This window comes from Bactrocera oleae, chromosome X (genome assembly GCF_042242935.1).
Source record: "Bactrocera oleae isolate idBacOlea1 chromosome X, idBacOlea1, whole genome shotgun sequence".
NCBI lineage: Eukaryota > Metazoa > Arthropoda > Insecta > Diptera > Tephritidae > Bactrocera > Bactrocera oleae.
The window spans coordinates 20,578,262-20,599,771 of NC_091541.1; the positions used below are offsets into that span (position 1 = coordinate 20,578,262).

At 37.8% G+C, this 21,510-nt stretch overlaps 1 protein-coding gene across 10 annotated transcripts in view; it reads left to right on the forward strand.

The window, feature by feature from the left end:
• Nucleotides 1-21,510, forward strand: part of Dyrk3 (Dual-specificity tyrosine phosphorylation-regulated kinase 3) — a 199,068-nt gene that overhangs the window by 170,243 nt on the left and 7,315 nt on the right. For all 10 annotated transcript variants that reach the window (XM_070112476.1, XM_070112475.1, XM_070112470.1 and 7 more), the window contains one exon: nucleotides 8,146-9,053. In XM_070112476.1, the coding sequence (XP_069968577.1) occupies nucleotides 8,146-9,053 (908 nt within the window). The remainder of the gene's footprint in view (nucleotides 1-8,145; nucleotides 9,054-21,510) is intronic.

Sequence of the window (21,510 nt, forward strand, 5' to 3'; positions counted from 1 at the left end):
AACACTTTGAAGAGGTATTAACGTATACTAAATCTAAGCATTTACCAAATTTTTTACCTTTGCTTTTTGAAAGGAGTCTTGTGATCCCTTGGCTATGGTTTTGAAGTGCTCTAGAAAATTGATCATGTAGGCAACTACTCGGAGAGCTCAGGGGAACGATGTATCATCCAATTTTGTATAAAAAGTGAAAAGTGGCCAAGAATCGGGAGATTATGTTAACCATCGGAGGCCATTCCGCCAGAGGGAATTTTCAGCGTTGGGTACGTGTCGTCAAGTGGCTCATCCTACTAGGTCAACTATTTGAAACGTTCTATTGGAAATATATGTCTTCCACGCATATGGTCGTTTTTCTTATCCTAGAACAATGTCGGAATCAATCCATAGAAAAAATTTATATGTTGTGTAAATGCGTTTGCACCATGGATACTAATTTGACGAGTAAAAACACGCCAAATAGCCCAAGTCGTGTAAGACTTATTGTTTTTAGAGGAGCCGCTTTTGCTTTTGCAATTAGTAAGGGGCATGTAGTCGCGGTATCGCTTTGTGTGCGCACATAGATAGGGGCGCAATATGCCTATTCAGAGGTGTCGCGAAAGCCGTGTAGTTCACTTTGTATTCTTGGGAATAGTTTACCCATCGTGGGATTTGTATCTGCGAAATGTCGTTCAGATTGTTTGCGAACTGGCACCATTTTTCTAAATGAAGTGCCTTCATTTGTTCGTACCAATCGTCCATCTAGCCATAATTCTTGAATTTTGTCGCCTGTATCATAATTGGTGAAAGCCATCCTGGGGATCGAAAAGTTGTTCGATAGGTAATATTTAAGTTATTGAATCTCTCGCAAGTTTTGGGCTTATGCCCTCCTGTACATAGTTCGCATAACTTTTGTTTATACTGTTCAGATGTGAACGATTGATTTTTGAAAAAGCTTCTATTTAAGTTGGGGTTGGTACTAGCTATTATTTACCAGAATAGGGTCTCGCTGTCTGTCGCAACATTTTGTGTCGATAAAACCGACAAAAAATTAGAAACAGTAGATTGTGGTGTAATACATTCCTGACTTGTTTCTTTTGAACTTACTCAAGTTCATTAGCATCGTTACTTTGCCACAATGTAAAGTATGATTCAAGATTTATTCAAAGCGCAAAACCAAATGTTGCAAAATTTTTTAATTGGGCTCGAATTGAAGTGGAATAGGCAATTTTCTTTGCAAACCACCTAGAAAAAGTATTTCAGCCCAATTGTTCAAGAAACGACTTTAAGCTGCCAACGAAATTAGGCAGGCATACGATACGAGTACAGAGAGTATTATTCAGCAATATTCCTAGATGTAGCTCAGGCATTCAATAAGGTGTGACATGAAGGTCTCATCTAGGAAATTAAAATACTTGTAGTATACCCTTTCGAATTGTATAAAAAAATTGGAGTCTTATTTCAAAAATAGGAAATTTACTGTTAAAGCAGGGGAGTGTGCCAGGTCCAACTCCCTCCATATATCTTATACATAGTAGACACTACAACTGGTAATAATATATTAACATCCAATTTTACGGATGACACAGCCCTAGTGTGCCGTAATAAATGTCTTATCAGAGCGTCAAGGGTACTATACAAGGTGCGTTCCACAGTAAACAGGACTTTAAAAAAAAGACAGAACAAATGGTTTTATTGGCAAAATCAATTATTTTATTCAAAATAGTCTCCTTCTGCTTTAATACAGCTTTTTGCATGGTCCAAAAGCATGTCGAACGAGTGTTTTAGCTCGTTGTATGGTATGGCCGCCAGTATGCCGGTGCAAGCCTTTTGAATGGCCTCCACGTCTGCATAACGCTTTCCTTTCATCGGCAAATGCATTTTTCCGAAAAGGTAGAAGTCGCACGGTGCCATATCAGGTGAATACTCCCCGTATTGTTAAAATGTGATTTTTGTTCAAATAATCGGCCACAAGCGTCGATCGATGAGACGGCGCATTATTGTGCAACAAACGCCAACTTCCATCTTCGCGATATTCGGGCCGAACACGTCGAATAAAAACTCCAAGGTAGAATACCGCATTAACGTTTTGGCCGGGTGGAACAAATTCTTTGTGGACAATACCCTTGGAATCATAAAAACAAATCAGCATTGTCTTCACTTTTGACTTCACCAGGCGTGATTTTTTTGCGTTTCTGCTCATTTCTCATTTATGTCCTCACGACCACTTTGAAAAGGTTGAAACCACTCGTGCACTCTGCTACGGGATAGGCAATCATCGCCATAAACTTGTTTCATCAATTGATGAGTTTTGGTAAAAGGTTTACCAAGTTTAAAACAAAACTTAATGTTGGCTCTTTGTTCGATGCTCATTTTCCGACCGACACTACAAATGTAATGTCACATGTAGCGCGATATCTCAGCTGTTATATAAATTTTATACGACAACACTGAAGAATACACAATTGTGGGATAACAATTTCAGACAGATGGCGCCACTAGAAGCCGCGTTGTTTAAAAAGGCCTGGAACTTTTGAATTGTACCTTGTAAAAACAAATCAGCATTGTCTTCACTTTTGACTTCTCCAGGCGCAATTTTTTTGGTTTCGGCTCATTTCTCATTTATGTCCTCACGACCACTTTGAAAACGTTGAAACCTCTCGTGCACTCTGCTACGGGATAGGCAATCATCGCCATAAACTTGTTTAATCAATTGAAACGTTTCGGTAAAAGTTTTTACCAATTTTAAAACAAAATTTAATGTTGGCTTTTTGTTCGAAGCTCATTTTCGCACCGATGACAAAATAATTCTGACACTTAAAATGCAATAACTTCACTTCCAATAGGTAAAATGTCATGAAGTTTTTACTGGAAGTCGATAAAGGATAGCAGATTTTAACGCACTAGTCGACATATAGATGGCGCCACTAGAGTTTACTTTGTTACTTTTGTACTGTTTATTTTGGAACGCACCTTGTAGGAGCATTTAGCTCTGGTCGGAGAATGGCTAGCCAACTGGCGAATAAATGTAAATGACTTATCTTGGCATTTATTTAGACAGAAGGTTCACTTGGAGAAATCATATACTTAAGTATCCAGCAAATTAACTAGCGTGAAAATAAGAGCTCCAAATTTAGACTGACTTTTAAATAAAAATTCTAAACGTAACCTTGACAACAAAGTTATGTTATACAATGCGGTAATAAAGAAATTTTGGATGTTACTGTGGGATGCCACCTGTGCAATTAACATTGATATAATACCGAGGTTCCAGTCAAAAATTCTTAGAGCTATAACGGGCTCGCCATGGTAAATTCGAATTGAAAAATATTCACACAGATCTGGGTATTCCTATGGTAAAGAAAGAAGTAAAGGAGAGCAGAAAGAACCATGAACCTAAATTAGGTAGTTATCCAAACTCATTTACTAATGCCTTGCTACGGTCCAGTAATCAAACCCGTTTACAAAAAAAAAAATCTACCAGCCTTCGAAAGAGCAACGAATAATCAACTAGAATCTCGAGTTGGTTTAATTTCAAATAAGTTTAAAATTATTGCTTATATTTAGGCTTTGAACAAGCATATTCAATAAATAAAAGTATTTTAACAAAAAAAAAAGTGTGCGAACTGTTTTACCTTCACCTTTATTTTTGTATCGGAGGTGATAGAATTTTTGCGCTTTTGATAAGAATGTTTTATGTAAACGGCTGTAAACATTTCCCGGAAGGACGGCTATTGTTCATAACCTCCATGAAATATTTCTGTGTCACATGCGGGAAATCCTATATCTCAGTAACTATCTACTTGACCGATTTCAACTTAATTTGGTGTATGAGGTTAGCCACACATTCCTATAATACACTGTTAAAATGGTGACAGTGAAAATAAAGAAAGTTGCAAAATTATATATTATAAAACAGTTATTATATCAATAATATCAAAAGGCATATATGTTTTAAATTTCATGCGGATATCTTAATAACTGACGAATAAATTTATTTTAATTCTTTAAGATAAACTTTGCCTTAAAAATCGCTGGCTCGAAACCGGTTTCAGACCCATAGTGTTTAAGGCGTGGTTGTTCATGAATGAACCGTAGAACCTTTTCCGCATATGAGATTTTATAGAAAACAATGTAAGGAAGGGCTAAGTTCGGATGTAACCGAACATTTTATACTCTCGCAAAGTCAAATGCTATACTCGTTTTAAATTTCTTTGTGGATCTAGCCGCCTTGTTCTTGTTGACCGATATTTTCGGTAAAAAGTCAACTACAGGCACTGGGCTCCACATATTCAGTACCTTGTTGTAATCCGATTTCGCCCATTTTCGTACTATAATATAGAAATATGAGAAGAATATTATGTACGGAATTTGGTTGAAATCGGTTAAGCAGATCCCAAGATATGGGTTTACCCCTAAAAGTGGCGGTGCCACGCCCACTGTCTAATTTTGAACGTGGTTCCTATAAAATCATCTTATACCATTCGAGAGATAAAGTTTCATATATCTGGCTTGATTAGCGCTTGATTTATCGCGCTTTTAGTAGTTTTTAGCAGTACCGTTATATGGGGAGTGGGCGGTTTTGTCACCCGATTTCACCCATTTTCACGATGTAGATAAAGGTGCCAAAACAGTCAGTAAAAAGTCAACTACAGGCACTGGGGTCCACATATTTAGTACCTAGAGGCTTGAACAGTTTGTTGCTTGATTTGCATACTGGAAAATGAAAAAATAAGAATAAATTCAAAATGATGTTATATGGGAAATAGGCGTGGTTGTAATCCGATTTTGCCCATTTTCGTACTATAATATAGAAATATGAGAAGAATATTATGTACTGAATTTGGTTGAAATCGGTTAAGCAGATCCCAAGATATGGGTTTTCCCCTAAAAGTGGCGGTGCCATGCCCACTATCTAATTTTGAACGTGGTTCCTATAAAATCATCTTATACCATCCGAGAGATAAAATTTAATAGCTCTGGCTTGTTTAGCGCTTGATTTATCGCGCGTTTAGTAGTTTTTAGCAATACCGTTATATGGGGAGTGGGCGGTTTTGTCACCCGATTTCACCCATTTTCACGATGTAGATAAAGGTGCCAAAACAGTCAGTAAAAAGTCAACTACAGGCACTGGGGTCCACATATTCAGTACCTAGAGGCTTTAACAGTTTGTTGCTTGATTTGCATACTGGAAAGTGAAAAAATTAGATTAAATTCAAAATGATGTTATGTGGGAAATAGGCGTGGTTGTAATCCGATTTCGCCCATTTCCATACTATAATATAGAAATATGAGAAGAATATTATGTACCGAATTTGGCTGAAATCGGTTAAGCAGATCCCAAGATATGGGTTTTCCCCCTAAAAGTGGCGGTGCCACGCCCACTATCTAATTTTGAACGTGGTTCCTATAAAATCATCTTATACCATCCGAGAGATAAATTTTAATATATCTGGCTTGTTTAGCGCTTGATTTGTCGCGCTTTTAGTAGTTTTTAGCAGTACCGTTATATGGGGAGTGGGCGGTTTTGTCACCCGATTTCACCCATTTTCACGATGTAGATAAAGGTGCCAAAACAGTCAGTAAAAAGTCAACTACAGGCACTGGGGTCCACATATTTAGTACCTAGAGGCTTGAACAGTTTGTTGCTTGATTTGCATACTGGAAAATGAAAAAATAAGAATAAATTCAAAATGATGTTATATGGGAAATAGGCGTGGTTGTAATCCGATTTTGCCCATTTTCGTACTATAATATAGAAATATGAGAAGAATATTATGTACCGAATTTGGTTGAAATCGGTTAAGCAGATCCCAAGATATGGGTTTTCCCCTTAAAGTGGCGGTGCCACGCCCACTATCTAATTTTGAACGTGGTTCCTATAAAATCATCTTATACCATCCGAGAGATAAAATTTAATAGTTCTGGCTTGTTTAGCGCTTGATTTATCGCGCTTTTAGTAGTTTTTAGCAGTACCGTTATATGGGGAGTGGGCAGTTTTGTCACCCGATTTCACCCATTTTCACGATGTAGATAAAGGTGCCAAAACATTTTCTTTCAGTAAATTTGGTTATTATAGCTTCGGTGGTATAGGAGATATGCACATTAAACTTATTAGTTAGACCATCTCAGATGGTCCATCCGTTGTGTCCAAATTTCGATGACTCGTTCGAGCATAACTGTTAACTGGCGAATGACCGGAATCGAATGACCGCAATTGAAATCTATTGATTTATGTGGTGAGTTGGAAATTGGCACGAAAGCGTCGGGTCTTCTTAGAACATTTCAAGAGCCCATAGAGCGAAGCGATGTTGCTTAGGAAGTTCGAGCGGCTACAGTTCTTGCACAAGCAGTATTTTGTATGCTTTCAATTTAAGATCATGAAGTAAAATACGCCAAGTCGTTCCATACGTTAGTCCGAGTTGCTGCGAACGTCGCCGCACCGACTCTCCACGGTTTTTATGTACACTCTGAGCTACGGTCACTATATTTCTGTCACTGCGTGTTGAACGTGATCTATTCGGTCGAATAATATCCAATAATGAATGGTGGGTTTCAGAATGGGTGATGGTGTTGCGATTAGTATGCTCAGCAGGCCGATTATGTTGACCGTAAGTTGTGCGAAGCGCGCGAAACACAATCTTTACAGAACTTGAATTTTCGTAACAATGTTGAACGATTTTAAGCGTTGTTCAGGCGTAAGTCTTTCCATGATGAAATGTTAAACAATACTAAACAAAAACAAGTAAGGAAGTTCTAAGTTCGGGTGTAACCGAACATTTTTTACTCTCGCAACTTGCAAGGATCAAAGCCCGGAAAATGACTTCAGGTGTTGGCAAAATTTTATATTAGAGGAAGTATTGATCCGATTCAACTCATTTTTGACACAAAAACATCCTGTTATCAAGAGTTTTATTTATTTATTTTATTATATGAATTTCAATTATATATCTTACACATTGACTAATATTTTCAGTAAAAAGTCAGCTATAGGCACAGGGGTCCACATACCTATTGGCTTGAACAGTTATGGTTTGACTTTTTAGTCACAAGGTGTCATACTTTAAACGCATTATTCACGAAAAGTTTTACCCCGATACAATCATTGTTGCTTGATTTTTATAGTGGAAAGTGAAAGAATCAGATAGAATCTAAAATTGTGTTATATGGGAAGTAGGCGTGTTTGTAATCCGATTTCGCCCAATAACATAGAAATATAATAAGAATGTTATGAAACGAATTTGGTTGAAATCGGTTAAGCAGATCGCAAGATATAGGTTTTCAACTAAAAGTGGGCGGTGCCACACCCACTGTCTAATTTAAAAGCGATTTCCCATACCATCACAGGGATAAAATTTAATGTCTCTGGCGCGTTTAGAGCTTGATTTATCGCGCTTTTAGTAGTTTTTAACAGTTCCGTTATATGGGGAGAGGGCGGGTTTCTCACCCGATTTCTCCTATTTTCACACTGTCGATAGGGGTGCTAAAAACATTTGTTTCCAGTGAATTTTCTTAGTATAGCTTTAGCGGTGTAGGAGATATGCACAAAAAAATATAAAAAAAATTTAAACTGCAGATGCATGTCTTGCAGCCAACGAAACACTCAATTTAGTGAAGAAAACTTTTGGTAAGCGCATTATCGCACATCGTGGACCTGTGGCGTGGCCTCCAAGTTCATGCGATTTAACATCGTTGGACCATCTCTTGTGGAGTTATCTGGAGTCTATTGCTGATATACGGCCCCGATTGTTGCAAAAGATGGTCAAAAATTGCACTTTTCGGCTGGAATTTTTTTGAGCGGCGGACACTTTCTCGAAATCATTTTTAAAACATAATGGCAAACCTTTATCTTTATAATAAAGAAAACCACATGTCTAAGAAAAACACCTTTCTATTCTATTAATCCCCTCAGCAATAATGTGGTCTTTGGCGAAAGTTAATATGATACCGAAATTGATGGTCAACGGTTGACAATACCACCTTGTAATGTACATTATATTCATATGCAAAATTTATTGTAACAAAGAAATATTTCAGTCGCTTTTAACGCTTAGAAATTAGTTGTTTAGTAACAACTATTTAATGACTAAATATTACTAAAGAATTCGATAAACATATGTACTTTTGTTACAAAGATAAATAAGTTAAAATTATCATATAATTTTTTTACAGTATTATCACTGGGAAGGGTGCTTTCTACATCTGGTGGTTTATCATCTGCTTCCCCTTCGACACCAATTGCGACATTAAAAAGTCAAATCAGTGTCGGTTTACCAACAGATACAACATGCAATAACCCAAGTAGCGAAGCGTTGGCAAAAATTGCTGCAATAGATGGTCAATTGGAGGAAATATCGAAAGCTGGAGAAACATTTCTGCTGCATGAGCAGATCATTATGTCAGGGCAGCAAAAGAATGCTTTACAAGATAAACCAAAGTCATTAGTGGTGTCACCGCAACAAGTAATGATATTATATATGCATAAATTAACTCCATATGAACGTGCTGAAATATTAGCGTATCCGCATATATATTTTATTGGTGCCAACGCTAAGAAACGTTCGGGCATTTTCGGCCCAAATAATTCTGACTATGATAACGAACAGGGAGCCTATATCCATATACCACATGACCACGTAGCCTATCGTTATGAAATTCTTAAAGTGATAGGCAAAGGGAGCTTTGGACAGGTAATTAAAGCATACGACCATAAGACACATGAACATATCGCTTTAAAAATGGTCCGAAATGAAAAACGTTTCCATCGCCAAGCACAGGAAGAAATTCGCATTTTGCATCATTTACGTAAACAAGACAAGTATAATACAATGAATATAATCCATATGTTTGATTATTTTACATTTCGGAACCATATGTGTATTACTTTCGAACTGCTCAACATAAATTTATATGAGTTGATAAAAAAAAATGGTTTTAAAGGTTTTAGCCTCCAACTTGTGCGAAAATTTGCACATTCGCTATTACAATGTTTAGATGCATTATACAGGAATGAAATTATTCACTGTGATATGAAGCCTGAAAACGTATTACTAAAACAGCAAGGACGTTCCGGCATTAAGGTGCGTAAGTATCAATATGATAATCTTATAATAACATTCGGCAAAACCGACACTTAATCTGGGTATTGGATCAAACCAAACTTTGAGAGATTTATTCATTAGTAAAAAAAATGTTTTCTCAATTTTCAAAGTTATAAATTAATATTAATTAATGTATGTAAATAACTGAGAAAGTATACAAGCCAATATTACCGAGATTATGTGAAATTAAAAGTCTGATATTCGAAAAAAAAAATTATATTATAAACGTCTTTTTCCGAAAAAATTTGAGGTAAGATGGAAGAAGTAGTTATTTTTGAATGGAATTATAAAAAATAAAAATTACTATTATTTTTCATCAAAAAATTTAAATTTACCGAAAATTAATTTTCCTTCATATATGTATGTACAACAAGCTTTCGCCAATTTATATGGCTAAAGGTCGTCTGATTTAATTCATGATGCTGTCCGGAATCCTCTGTTTGTTTTCATAGCACTTGGTTACTTATAGTATTGGGTGCGAATATAATTCGCAGTGAGGAGTCTTTGAATGCAAGAATTCTAAATCAGCCATGGTTCGCTTCACATATTCAAAGAGTATGCTGAGCTGTGTGCCTTTCGATACTTGTTAGCTTGCCATTAGCAATTGTTCCATAGTATGTCGATCTTGCTTTGTTTTTCTATAAATGTCATCCGATTCTGCGCCTCCGTGAGTTATTATAATGCGAGGTAGCGGAAACTATTTTCCTATGTGTGTTACACAGCTGAGACCACCTTATCGGAATCTGTCAGGGATAGCAGACAAAAATAAATTTTTAATTATTTGATTAGAAGCCAAAACGAAACATTTGCGATATTTCAATTTCCAATACGGCACTTATAAAAAATATTCTTACCACTAAACGCGAATTTTTTTATTTATTAGTACTAAGGGTAGACTAAGGGTATTAAAGTCTTCCTCTGTTTTTTTATAACCGCATTTTTACACTCAAGTTTTGAGATCGCAAAGCCAAAATTGTGGCTTATCAACTTCAGTCAATTTATTAAATAGACTAGCAGATGGTGAAGGATCGACAACTCTAAAGAATATAAATTAGGTGAATCCACTATAAGAGCAATACAAAACGTGTAAGTAGAATAAATGAATCTACAAATTCTGCAACAAATGAAAGTGGTAAAAGAATATCATATTCTAGAAATATTTTAATAGAGAAAACGGAAAAGGCCCTCATATTTTGGATTAACGACTCAACTCGAAAACGAATCCCCATCGAGGGAGATTTAATTAAGGAGAAAGCTAAACAATATTTAAATCAGCTGAAGGATTCCACATCCCACTTTCAAAACCTGAAATTTTCTGCCAGCAATGGCTGGTTAACTGGATTTTTACGACGACAAGCACTTCACAATGTGAAGGTACAAGGCGAGGCCGCATCCGCCGATGAAATAGCTGCTAAGAATTATTGCAAAGTCCTAGCCAAAATTATTGATGACGGTGGATATTGCCCAGATCAAGTATTTAATGCAGATGAAACTGGGTTATTTTGGAAAAAGATGCCCAGCCGAACGTTCATCGCCAAGTCTGAGAAAGCTGCAAGTGGTTTTAAGGCTGCAAGGGATCGAATTACATTCCTTCTTGGTAGTAATGCATCTGGTGCAAGAATGTTAAAACCATATCTTATAAATAAAGCTTTGCACCCACGCACATCAGCTGGTTTTACAACATGGTTCAACGATTGCTTCGTACCAGAAGTTGAAAAATATATGACAGAGATGGGTCTTTCTTTTAAAGTGTTGTTAATTGTTGGCAATGCACCCGGTCATCCTTGTTTAGAGCATCCTAATGTACAAGTAGTGTTTTTACCACCCAATACGACTAGCCTTATACAACTATTGGACCAGGGCATAATCGCAACTTTTAAGAAACACTATGTGAAAAAAAAATTTCTTTAATGTGCTGTGAAAAATTATTTCTTATAGCTATTTATGAAGTTTTTGGATATTTTTTTTTTGTGTAGTTTTTTTTTCTGCGGTCCGTATCTACCGCACAAAAACAGGTTTGACTGTATTTAACTCCATATTTATTTCGATTAGGTTTACGCAACCGTTATGTGAACAAAACTATTATACTCTCTGTTGCAACATGTTGCCAGAGTACAAAAAATATTGCGAAATAATTTAACATTCATTATATAAAAATCAAACTAATTAACTTAAATGTGATATGTTCGTATGCACATATGTTATATAATATAAACTCAAATGAAGAGACTAAATTTAATATAATATATTGGGTATATGAGAAAACATCAACTAAAGGATCGGAAATCGGGATACTAGTGATATGAGGTTTGGACCAAGATCTAGACGAAATTCATTCATATTCTCCGTTAAAAGACATTATTTCTAAGGGAAATTGTCCACTTAAATGTATTAAAATTTTACACAAATTAATCAACAAAAACGCTTTAAAGTCAGATGGAAATCACTATACTACGAATATTGGGGCGAGGAAAAGATCTAGACTGATTGCATTAAGCTTTGCCATTACTAAAGTATACTCCAGAACATGCTTCTATGTAATTTTGTGAAGGTAACACTGGTAAACATTGTTTTTGTCACACGAATTTTGTGATAATTTTTGTATATGTTGCTGTACCCTCATTAAAAATATAAAAATTTTGTTTCGATCCCGCCCAGTTTTCTTGTGACACCTGTGTGTGAGACTGCTATTAGGTATACCAATGATTTGGACTGAACCAAAATATCATATAAGTGATGGTTATTTTCGTTTGACTCAAACAAAAGGCATTACAACCAAGTCCAAGCACACTACTCCGTATCCTTCGGCTAACAGACCCATCCTACATAGTGCTGAACTGCCTGTGCCAAAGCCTTCAAATCCATTTTTATATCAGAAAAGGAAATTCCCTACATCCAGCGAGGATTAATTATTGTAGGTCCACTAGTATGGCACCTGATAACGAATGAGAGCTTTGAAGAAAAACTGAGTGATCAGAAAAAACTCACTTGGATATATAATATTATGTGCACATTGTCCAACATTTTAGAGGAAACTATAAATCGGAAAATTCCGAAGACTTAATAAATGAACTTATAATGCCATTTAAAGCTTGGGGACTCTCATCTAACTTTTCTATATAAAAAAATTACTCTAAATGTGACTGATATTTGTATTTTTTAAGAAGATATATGTTTTGCTGTCACAAGGAAACCTGACGTGTCAAGTTTTTTTTCATTCACATATTATTGTTTAGTGGCCCTAGTACATCCAAAATTTAATATAAGTTATCATGTTACAAAAAAAAAGTTATAATATAATTTACACACAAACCGACATATTGAGAACAAAATCTGCTGGAATAATAAAAATCGTTATAGATAGTATGTGGAGGCTGGGGTAATTCGGGCACCGATTTCTAAAACTTTCTGCATTAAATTATAGTACATATATCCGGAGTTATGTTTTCACTTAATTATACTCTCACGACCTGTTGCTACACAGTATAATAGTTTTGTTCACCTAACGGTTGTTTGTATCACCAAAAACTAATCGAGTTAGATATTGGGTTATATATATGTAAATGATCAGGATGAAGAGACGAGTTGAAATCCGAGTGACTGTCTGTCCGTCCGTCTGCACAAACTGTAACTGAGTAAAAATAGAGATATCTTTATGAAACTTGGTACACGTGTTTCTTGGTACCGTAAGACGGTTGGTGTTGGAGAAGGGCATAATCGGACTACTGCCACGCCCACAAAACGCCATTAATTAAAAACAAATAAATTGCCATAACTAAGCTCCACAATAAGATACAAGACTGTTATTTGGTACACAGGACTACATTATAGAGAGGCATCTGCAGTTAAAATTTGGGGCGTGGTTCCGCCCCCTAGTTGATTTAATGTGCATATCTCCTAAGCCGTTAAAGCTTTAATACCAAAATTCACTGAGAGCAAATGCTTTTAGCACCTCTATCGACACTGTGAAAATGGATGAAATCGAGTGGCAACTCCGCCAACTCCCGATATAACGATATTGTTGAAAAGTACTAAAAATGCGATAAATCAAGCACCAAACATGCCGGAGACATTAAATGTTATCTCTGGGATTTATAGTTTATAGGAACCGCGTTCAAAATTAGACAGCGGGCGTGGCACCGCGAAAATGGGCGAAATCGGATTACAACCACGCCTATTTCCCATATAACACCATTTTAAATTCCATCTGATTCTTTCGCTTTCCACTATGGAAATCAAGCAAAATGACTGTATCGGGGTAAAACTTTGCGGGAATAATGCGTTTAAAGTATGTCAGCTTGTGACTAAAAATTGTCTTAATCGAACCAAAACTGTTCAAGCCCCTAGGTACTGAATATGTGGACCCCAGTTGACTTTTTACCGAAAATATTGGTCGATTTGTTAGATATATAATTGAAATTCATAATAAAAAAAATAAATGAAACCCTCGATAATAGTATGTCTTTGTGTCAAAAATGGGTTGAATCGGATCAATACTTCCTTTAATATAAAATTTTGCCAACACCTGAAGTCATTTCCCGGACTTTGATCCTTGCAAGTTGCGATAGTATAAAAACTTAGAATTTCCTTACTTGTTTTCCTAAAATACCTTACATATTACTCAATATATGCGGTATAAAGCCAACCGGAAGTTAGATATATGGAAGCAAGGGGTGGTATTGACCCGATTTTATCAATTTTTGGCATTACGACAAACTATTCCCACAAAAAAAATGCATTCTAGTTTCATTAAGATACTTCCACATATGCTCTCTCAATTATATTAAGATAACTCATATATTGACCGATATATGCGGTGTAAAGTCAACCCGAAGTTCTAAAATATTTATATTAGGTATATGGGGGCTAAGTAGTAGTTTCCCCATATATTCATTGTAGCTTGATTTATGTACTGTGGCGTGGTACAAGGCGTGGTTTTTGAACGATTTCGTTTATATTCATGCTGTCATATAAGAATGTCAGGATAATTTTATATACCATTTTAGTTGAAATTGGTCGAGTAAGTTCTGAGGTATGGATTTTCATCAAAGAAACGAGATGGATGTACGGCACAAAAGAATAGTGCGCAGTAGTAACGTTTGACGTTAAGAATGCTTTTAATTTTGCGTACTGGCCACATATAATGAGCGCCCTCGAATACAAGGGAACACCATGATACTCATTAATATTGTTTCTAAATACTTATAATAGGCTTCTACAGTATGATACTGACAAGGGACATAAAGAATATAAGGTGGCGGGTGGGGTACACAGGGTTTGGTTCAGGGTCCACTGCTTTGGAACGTACTTTATGATGGAGTGCTACAACTCCCATTGCCAAAGGAGGTCCAAATTATCGGGTACACCGATGATATTGCGGTAACTGTAGTAAGAAAGTAACTCAGCCAGATAGAATTCCTATTTGAAGACACTAAAACAGAAGCGGTGCTCGTTATCAGTAAAAAAAAAAAAGCGTTACACTTAATATCGATGGCTATAACTTAACAACCCAGCAGTCATTGAAGTACCTAGGTGTTATAATAGACAAACGGCTCAACTATAGTACACACATCGAGAAAGCATGTGAAAGAGCGGCACGAGTAACAGCGGGCCTATCGAGAATGATGGCCAATGTTTCTAGGACTAAGCCAGGGTAAGCGGGCACTCTTGGCTAAAGGAGGTCAGTCTGCGCTAATGTATGCGATACCCATATGTGGACCAGCAATGCAGAACAAAACGTATGCGAAGAAAGCAACATCTGTGACCAGGCTAAATGCAATCAGGATTATCAGTGGATTCCGCACGGTGTCGCATGAGGCATCTGGGATCATAGCGGGCATCATGACACCATACATAATGGCAATAGAGCTTAAAAAGTTTACAAAAAATCTAGAGGCATTGGAAGACGTCTCACAACAGAAGAGCGAAACGAAGAAAGCCAGAAAAGTATATGTGAATGGCAGAGGCTCTAAGACATCGCAAAAAAAGGAAGGTGGTGGACGGACGTGCATGTTAATCGGAAATGTGCAAGCCTGGATGGAGAGAAAGCACGGCGAGACTGATTATTACATGACGCAATTTCTGACCGGACACGGATGCTTCAAAGAATACTTATTTAAATATGGTCACGATAACGGGACAAATTGTTTTTTCTGTGGTATTTTCTTCATTTATCCGAAATACGAAATAGAGAGAACAGAGGTAGAGGCTGTTATAGAAGAACGGGTGACTCCAGAAAATATTGTGCACCACATGATACAATGTAAGCTCGTGTGGAATAAAGTGGAATTGAGAAGATACGAAAGGCAACGCAGTAGCGAAAACAGAAGAATAGGTGAAGAATAGTCCAGAAAGGTGTCCATTTAGAGCCAATCTTGCCTGATCTGGCAACTGTTACGCAAGTCTAGCAAAGAATGATTATTTTTACTGGGCGTATCTATGAAAGATTTCCTCTTCGAAGAAAAAATAAACATACGCACATGTATGGCGTGTATGTCCACTTTTATTAAAATTAGGTGAACGTATAATATTGTATATATTATATAACAGTTTAATGTAATAGTAAAGAGGTAAAATTGGTCAACATGGAAAGGGAATGGAAACATGTTCCCAAATATTCTTCAGTAATGCAATCAGTCAAGACCTTCTCCTAGCCCAAATACACTTAATTTAATGATTTCTTACATAATAACTAAATTTAAGCCATTTGTGTTGGTCAATATACATATGTATGTGATACTTCAAAGTTTTCATAAATATGAATGATATTGGTCTACTCCATGGTTTAAGTCTCTTATCCGCATTATAATGATGTCCGATTATTTGGTAGACTTTTTCCTCAAATACCCCCTTCAAATAATGAATATTGAATTCTTTCGCTAAATGTTTATACTCTTGCAACGTGTTGCAACAGAGTATAATAGTTTTGGTCACCTAACGGTTATCACCTACAACAAATCGAGATAAATATAGAGCTACACATATATAAGTGATCAGGAAGACGAGAAAAGTTGAAATCCGGATGTCTACCTATGCAAGCTGTAACTTTAGTAAAAATTGAGATATCGTCTTGAAACTTGGTACATGTGTTCCTTGGTAATCGAATCATTGCCACGCCCACAAAATGTCATTAAGCAAAAACCTATAAAATGCCATAACTAAGCTTCCAATTAAGATGTAAGCTTGAAATTTGGTACAAGGGATCGTAAAAGTTAGGGGCTTCTGCAGGCTGAAAATCTTTTAAAACTGGGCGTAGCCCGCTCTCTAATATATAAAATGTATATATCTAATAAGCATTTAAAGCTATATAGGCTAAACTTTCTGAAAATTAATCTTTTCAGCCCCTTCTCACGTGGAAATGCGTGAAATCGGATAGAAACCACGTCCACTCCCTATATAACGGTTATGATGAAAACTACGAAATGCGCGACAACTCATTATGTAAAAACGCAATACGTTTTTTCTTCCATTTGCATTCCTTAATTTGCGACTAGTAAAAAGAATTATACCAACAAGCAATAGTTTTCAAACTTTATAAGATAAAACCACAAGTGCTTTTGGTAGCTTTTTTAATACGCTTTTATTAGCTTGGGTTGTATGCAAGTAATGGAATCATAGAGCTCAATTTTCACCGGCTTTCAGAAGTCTGATTAACTTGAAACTTTGCAGACGTGTCAAGGACCGATGACAATGCAATACGTTTGATAACAGTTTCCCCATTACTTTAAAGGTGGGCGTAACCCCGCCCTAAATGGTTTAATGTATATTTATATTTTCCAATCCGCTTAAACTAACTCAACAAATTTGCTGAGAGGAAGTCCTTTAGCCCTTTTTCATACGCTGTGAAATATAATTAATTTCTGAAACTAAATAATACATTATTTCTTCATTTTTTAAAGTTGTGAATCGTTGTACGTTTAAGTCTGCCCCTGCTATTTCTAGATTCACCTAGCTTTCTGGCCTCAGCGTTTACATGAAAATGTAACCTTGCTGCATGTTTCGATGCTGCTGCGGGAATAACTTCGCGAACCGTTTTGATTTGACAAGTGTAAATATGTGCATGTACCATGGGACATTTATGTACAAGTTTTCTCAAAACTTAATTTACGCAATACGTAAGCATTAAATTTCACATCCTGTATGGCACGGAAAGGCTTTATAGGAGGCCGTGGCAAAATTGAGCAATGGGTGTGGTCACCTTTTTAATCGGATCGATGGTTGACTTGTGCTTAAAGAATCCATAATGGTCTTCGGCGAGTCCGGGAGGTTCTTGTTCTAAGTGCTTCTCCAGTCTAACGCAGATTATTCTTTCCAAGATCTTGCCAATCGTGTCCAGAATGCAGAGGCCGGTATGATGTATTTTTGGTTCTCCAGCGGGTTTGCTTGGCTAATCGCTGTTTCTTCCATATTTTCGGAAAGACACCTTCTTGCAGATACCGGGTGAAGAGGTCTGAAAAGGCTCCCGCTTCGTGTTTGATAGCAAGTTTTAAGGCCTTGGTAGGGATTCCATCTAGTCCTGGAGTTTTGGTATTTCCAAACCTCTCCGCTGCTTGTATTTTTTCCTCGTCGATGACAAATGGTGCATTTGCTGACATATTTCCTAGTACCGGTCTTTCGTTCATTTGAGCAGGGAGAAGGGTTTCCACGACTTTTTTCATTAGTGTGGGATAGGTTGGTGCATTTCCTTTACCGCCTTTGATTTTTGTCATTACCACTTTATAAGTATCTCCCCATGGGTTTTCGTCGGCGTTGTCGCAGAGCTCTTTGAAGGAGGCGACATTGCTTCTTCTGAACGCCTTCTTGAGGTCTCGTTGTTTCCTTTTAAAATGTTCGTGCAGGTTAGCGTACTCCGGCGATCTCCGTCTTCTCTGACATGTTCGCCTTGCTTTGTTGCACTCATTTCTCAAACTGTCTACAAGGTGCCTTTCAAAGTAAACAGGACTTTTAAAAAAAAAGACAGAACAAATGGTTTTATCGGCAAAATCAATTAATTTTATTCAAAATAGTCTCCTTCTGCTTTAATACAGCTTTTTGCACGGTCCAAAAGCATGTCGAATGAGTGCAAGCCTTTTGAATAGCCTCCACGTCTGCATAACGCTTTCCTCCGCAAATGCATTTTTCCGAAAAGGTAGAAGTCGCACGGTGAATACTGGGAGTGGTTGATTGTTAAAATGTTATTTTTGGTCAAATAATGGGCCACAAGCGTCGATCGATGAGACGGCGCATTATCGTGCAACAGACGCCAACTTCCATCTTCGCGATATTCGGGCCGAACACGTCGAATACGGCGCACCAAACACTTCAAAAATCCAAGGTAGAATACCGCATTAACGTTTTGGCCGGGTGGAACAAATTCTTTGTGGACCATACCCTTGAAATCATAAAAACAAATCAGCATTGTCTTCAGTTTTGACTTCTCCAGGCGCAATTTTTTTGGTTTCGGCTCATTTCTCATTTATGTCCTCACGACCACTTTGAAAACGTTGAAACCACTCGTGCACTCTGCTACGGGATAGACAATCATCGCCATAAACTTGTTTAATCAATTGAAACTTTTCGGTAAAAGTTTTACCAATTTTAAAACAAAATTTAATGTTGGCTGTTTGTTCGAAGCTCATTTTCGCACCGATGACTAAAATATCCTGACACTTAAAATGCAATAACTTCACTTCCAATAAATGAAATGTCATGAAATTTTTACGGGAAGTCGATAAAGGAGAGGAGATTCTAACGCAATAGTCGACATATAGATGGCGCCACTAGAGTTTACTTTGTTACTTTTGTACTGTTTACTTTGGAACGCACCTTGTATTTTACCATTCCACCAGTATGCAGGTTTTCTGTGGGGCCCTTGTTTTTTTCTGCACATAGCGGCGTCGCATGCTCTGTTGATGTGTCTAATCAATATCTCTGCCTGTCGCTTCGTACTTTCTACATTTTGCAAGTTTTCATCCAGTATAAATCGGAATAGATCTTCGTTAAGTGTTTCGGCTCTCCATCCTTAAGTCTTCACCTTCCTGTTGGGACTATATTTTTGACTCCTGGAGTTTCCAATCTCCATCATAATGGCCAGAGGATTACTATGCGTTTACAGATCAGACACTTCCTAACTTGTTGAACATAGTCTTGGTACATCTTTCCCAGTAGCGGATTTTCTTGGAAATTCCCTCCGCGCTATGGCGGCCTTGTTTGTAGTGTCGGAGACCCATGCTGTCTATGTTTTTGTACTGTTCGCTTAGTTTTGCTACGTCCACTTTCTACTCGTATACCGTCTGTTTATTTCTTACTTCTAACTTTCATTTATTATATTTTTTGTACGCTTCTTGGTATAAGGTGCATTACTTGCCACCTATTTGGTGGTTTAAATTTTCCCTTCCCTTGTCTTTGCACGCACTACAAGACGGGGTTTTGTTGCACGTCTGTGCGAAGTGTCCCTTTTCGCCACATCTTAGGCAGCATTATCTTCGCTCATGCGGATTGCTTTATATTGCTGCTAAATGCCCATATTTCAGGCACTTGAAGCACCTTTTTAGATTGGGCTTCTCTCTTAATCTGCACACTACTCAGCCTATCCTGATTTTTTGAACATCTAGCAGTGCTCTTGCTTCCAGCGCTGGGAGACTACTTGCGTACCCGCATATATAGCATCAGGACGTGTTGGTGGTAATAAAATAAATAACTTGCGCTTGACTCTTTCCCAGCCTTCTTCCTTTTCTACCACTTCTCTGCCTTTATCCGGTCTAATTACTTCTGTCTTCTTACTCCGATTATCTCATTTCCAACTGCCTCTTCATGAGTCGTTTTATTTCTCTTGATTGATGTTTCGTCCTTCGGCTGATTTTCATCACGGGGCCTTTTTGGCGTTGTTTCTGTGGTTGTAGTCTACGGGAGGCCATTGCGTCTTGCTTCTCTCATTCCTGTGTGCTATTTGCATAGAACCTTGCTATAGATGTGCGTATGTACATAGATCGGTATATATGCAAGCAGGATTTATGGTCAAAATTTTCGATTTTTTACGATCGGTGTACCGGTTTTTTTTTGTTGCCGGAAGGGGAATCTCACATAGATAAGTATGCAGTATGCACGTTTCGTACTGCCCGCTAAAGGGTACACCTCTTTCGAGGCCATGCCCAGTCAGGATTACTTTCCCATACTGGAATTGCGGGGCAATACGCTTACGTACTAAACCCTGAACTTCGTCACCTGTAGCTTTGATGAAAGACTCTGTGAAACCGCCGTTAAGAATTTCATCGCAGGGTCAGCTTAACCTATTGGCTCATACCTGCCTCGATTGCAGCATATAAGGCACTACGTTGTCTGGTGTTATTCGGTCTGCCACTTCCTTTTCCAGATTCAGTCGCTCCTTTCCAAATTTTGGGTAGTGAAAAAAATGTGCTTTGCATTTTCGCTACTGCTACCACAAACGGTGCCAGTGACTCCTTCATAATAGCCGTACTTATGCAAGTACACGCAGAAACATCCATGTCCCGTTAGAAACTGCGTCATGTAAAAGTTAGTTTCGCTGTGCTTTCGATCCACCCGTGCTTGCACATTGCCAATTAATCGGTGCGTCCATCTCGCCATGACTGTTGCTTCTGTCTAAGATTCGCTTCTACTCACAAGTCATTGTATCTGGCATTATTTGAGATATAATGCTAAAAGCTTCATGTGACGTCGTACGAAATGCGCTTGTAGTTCTGATGGCACTTAGACGAGATAATGTGTTGGCCATTCTTGCATATGTTTTTTGAATCGATGCTGGTGCCCATATGGGTACGGTTAACTTTGGTGAGAAGTGCCCTGCTATTCTGTTTTGGTCCTCCACTGTTGGCCAATATTCTGTTTAAGGCCGCAAACGAAGCATTTTGCTGCCCCTGCTTCTTGTAATTTGCTGAGGTATACCCGCCGTGTCCAGGCTTCGTTACAATAAATTTGTAAACTATGGGGCCTTTTACAAATCGTATTTTATTTAGCATTTCCTCACATCTACAATTTCTCGTGCTTTCACTTCACAAAATGGATAGCGCAGTGCATACTGCGACGATGCTCTGCTGCGTGCGTTGGCGCTCGTGGGTGCTACGACGCTCGGATGTTTTTGCCGGCGCTCGTGTAGGCTTCAACGACGATCTGTCGTTTATCTCGCGGTGTACTGCGGCGTGACTGCGGTATAGCCGTGCAAAGTCCCGGACCACAGGAGACTGTGTTAGTGACTGAAATGTTAAGGGTTGAGACGGTCAGAGCATCAACTCACTACCGAGCTCACCCTTAACGAACGGCCAGAGGATCGACTCACTGCTGAGTCTAGTGTCGTACGTGTGTTCGCTGTTACAGTTCTGTGCTGACTGACTGATGATCGGCCTGCTAGCTTTCCGCCAAACCGTATGTTGCTTGCTCACGCGTTCGCAACATGTTGCTTTAGGATGGCAATCTTGCTTTA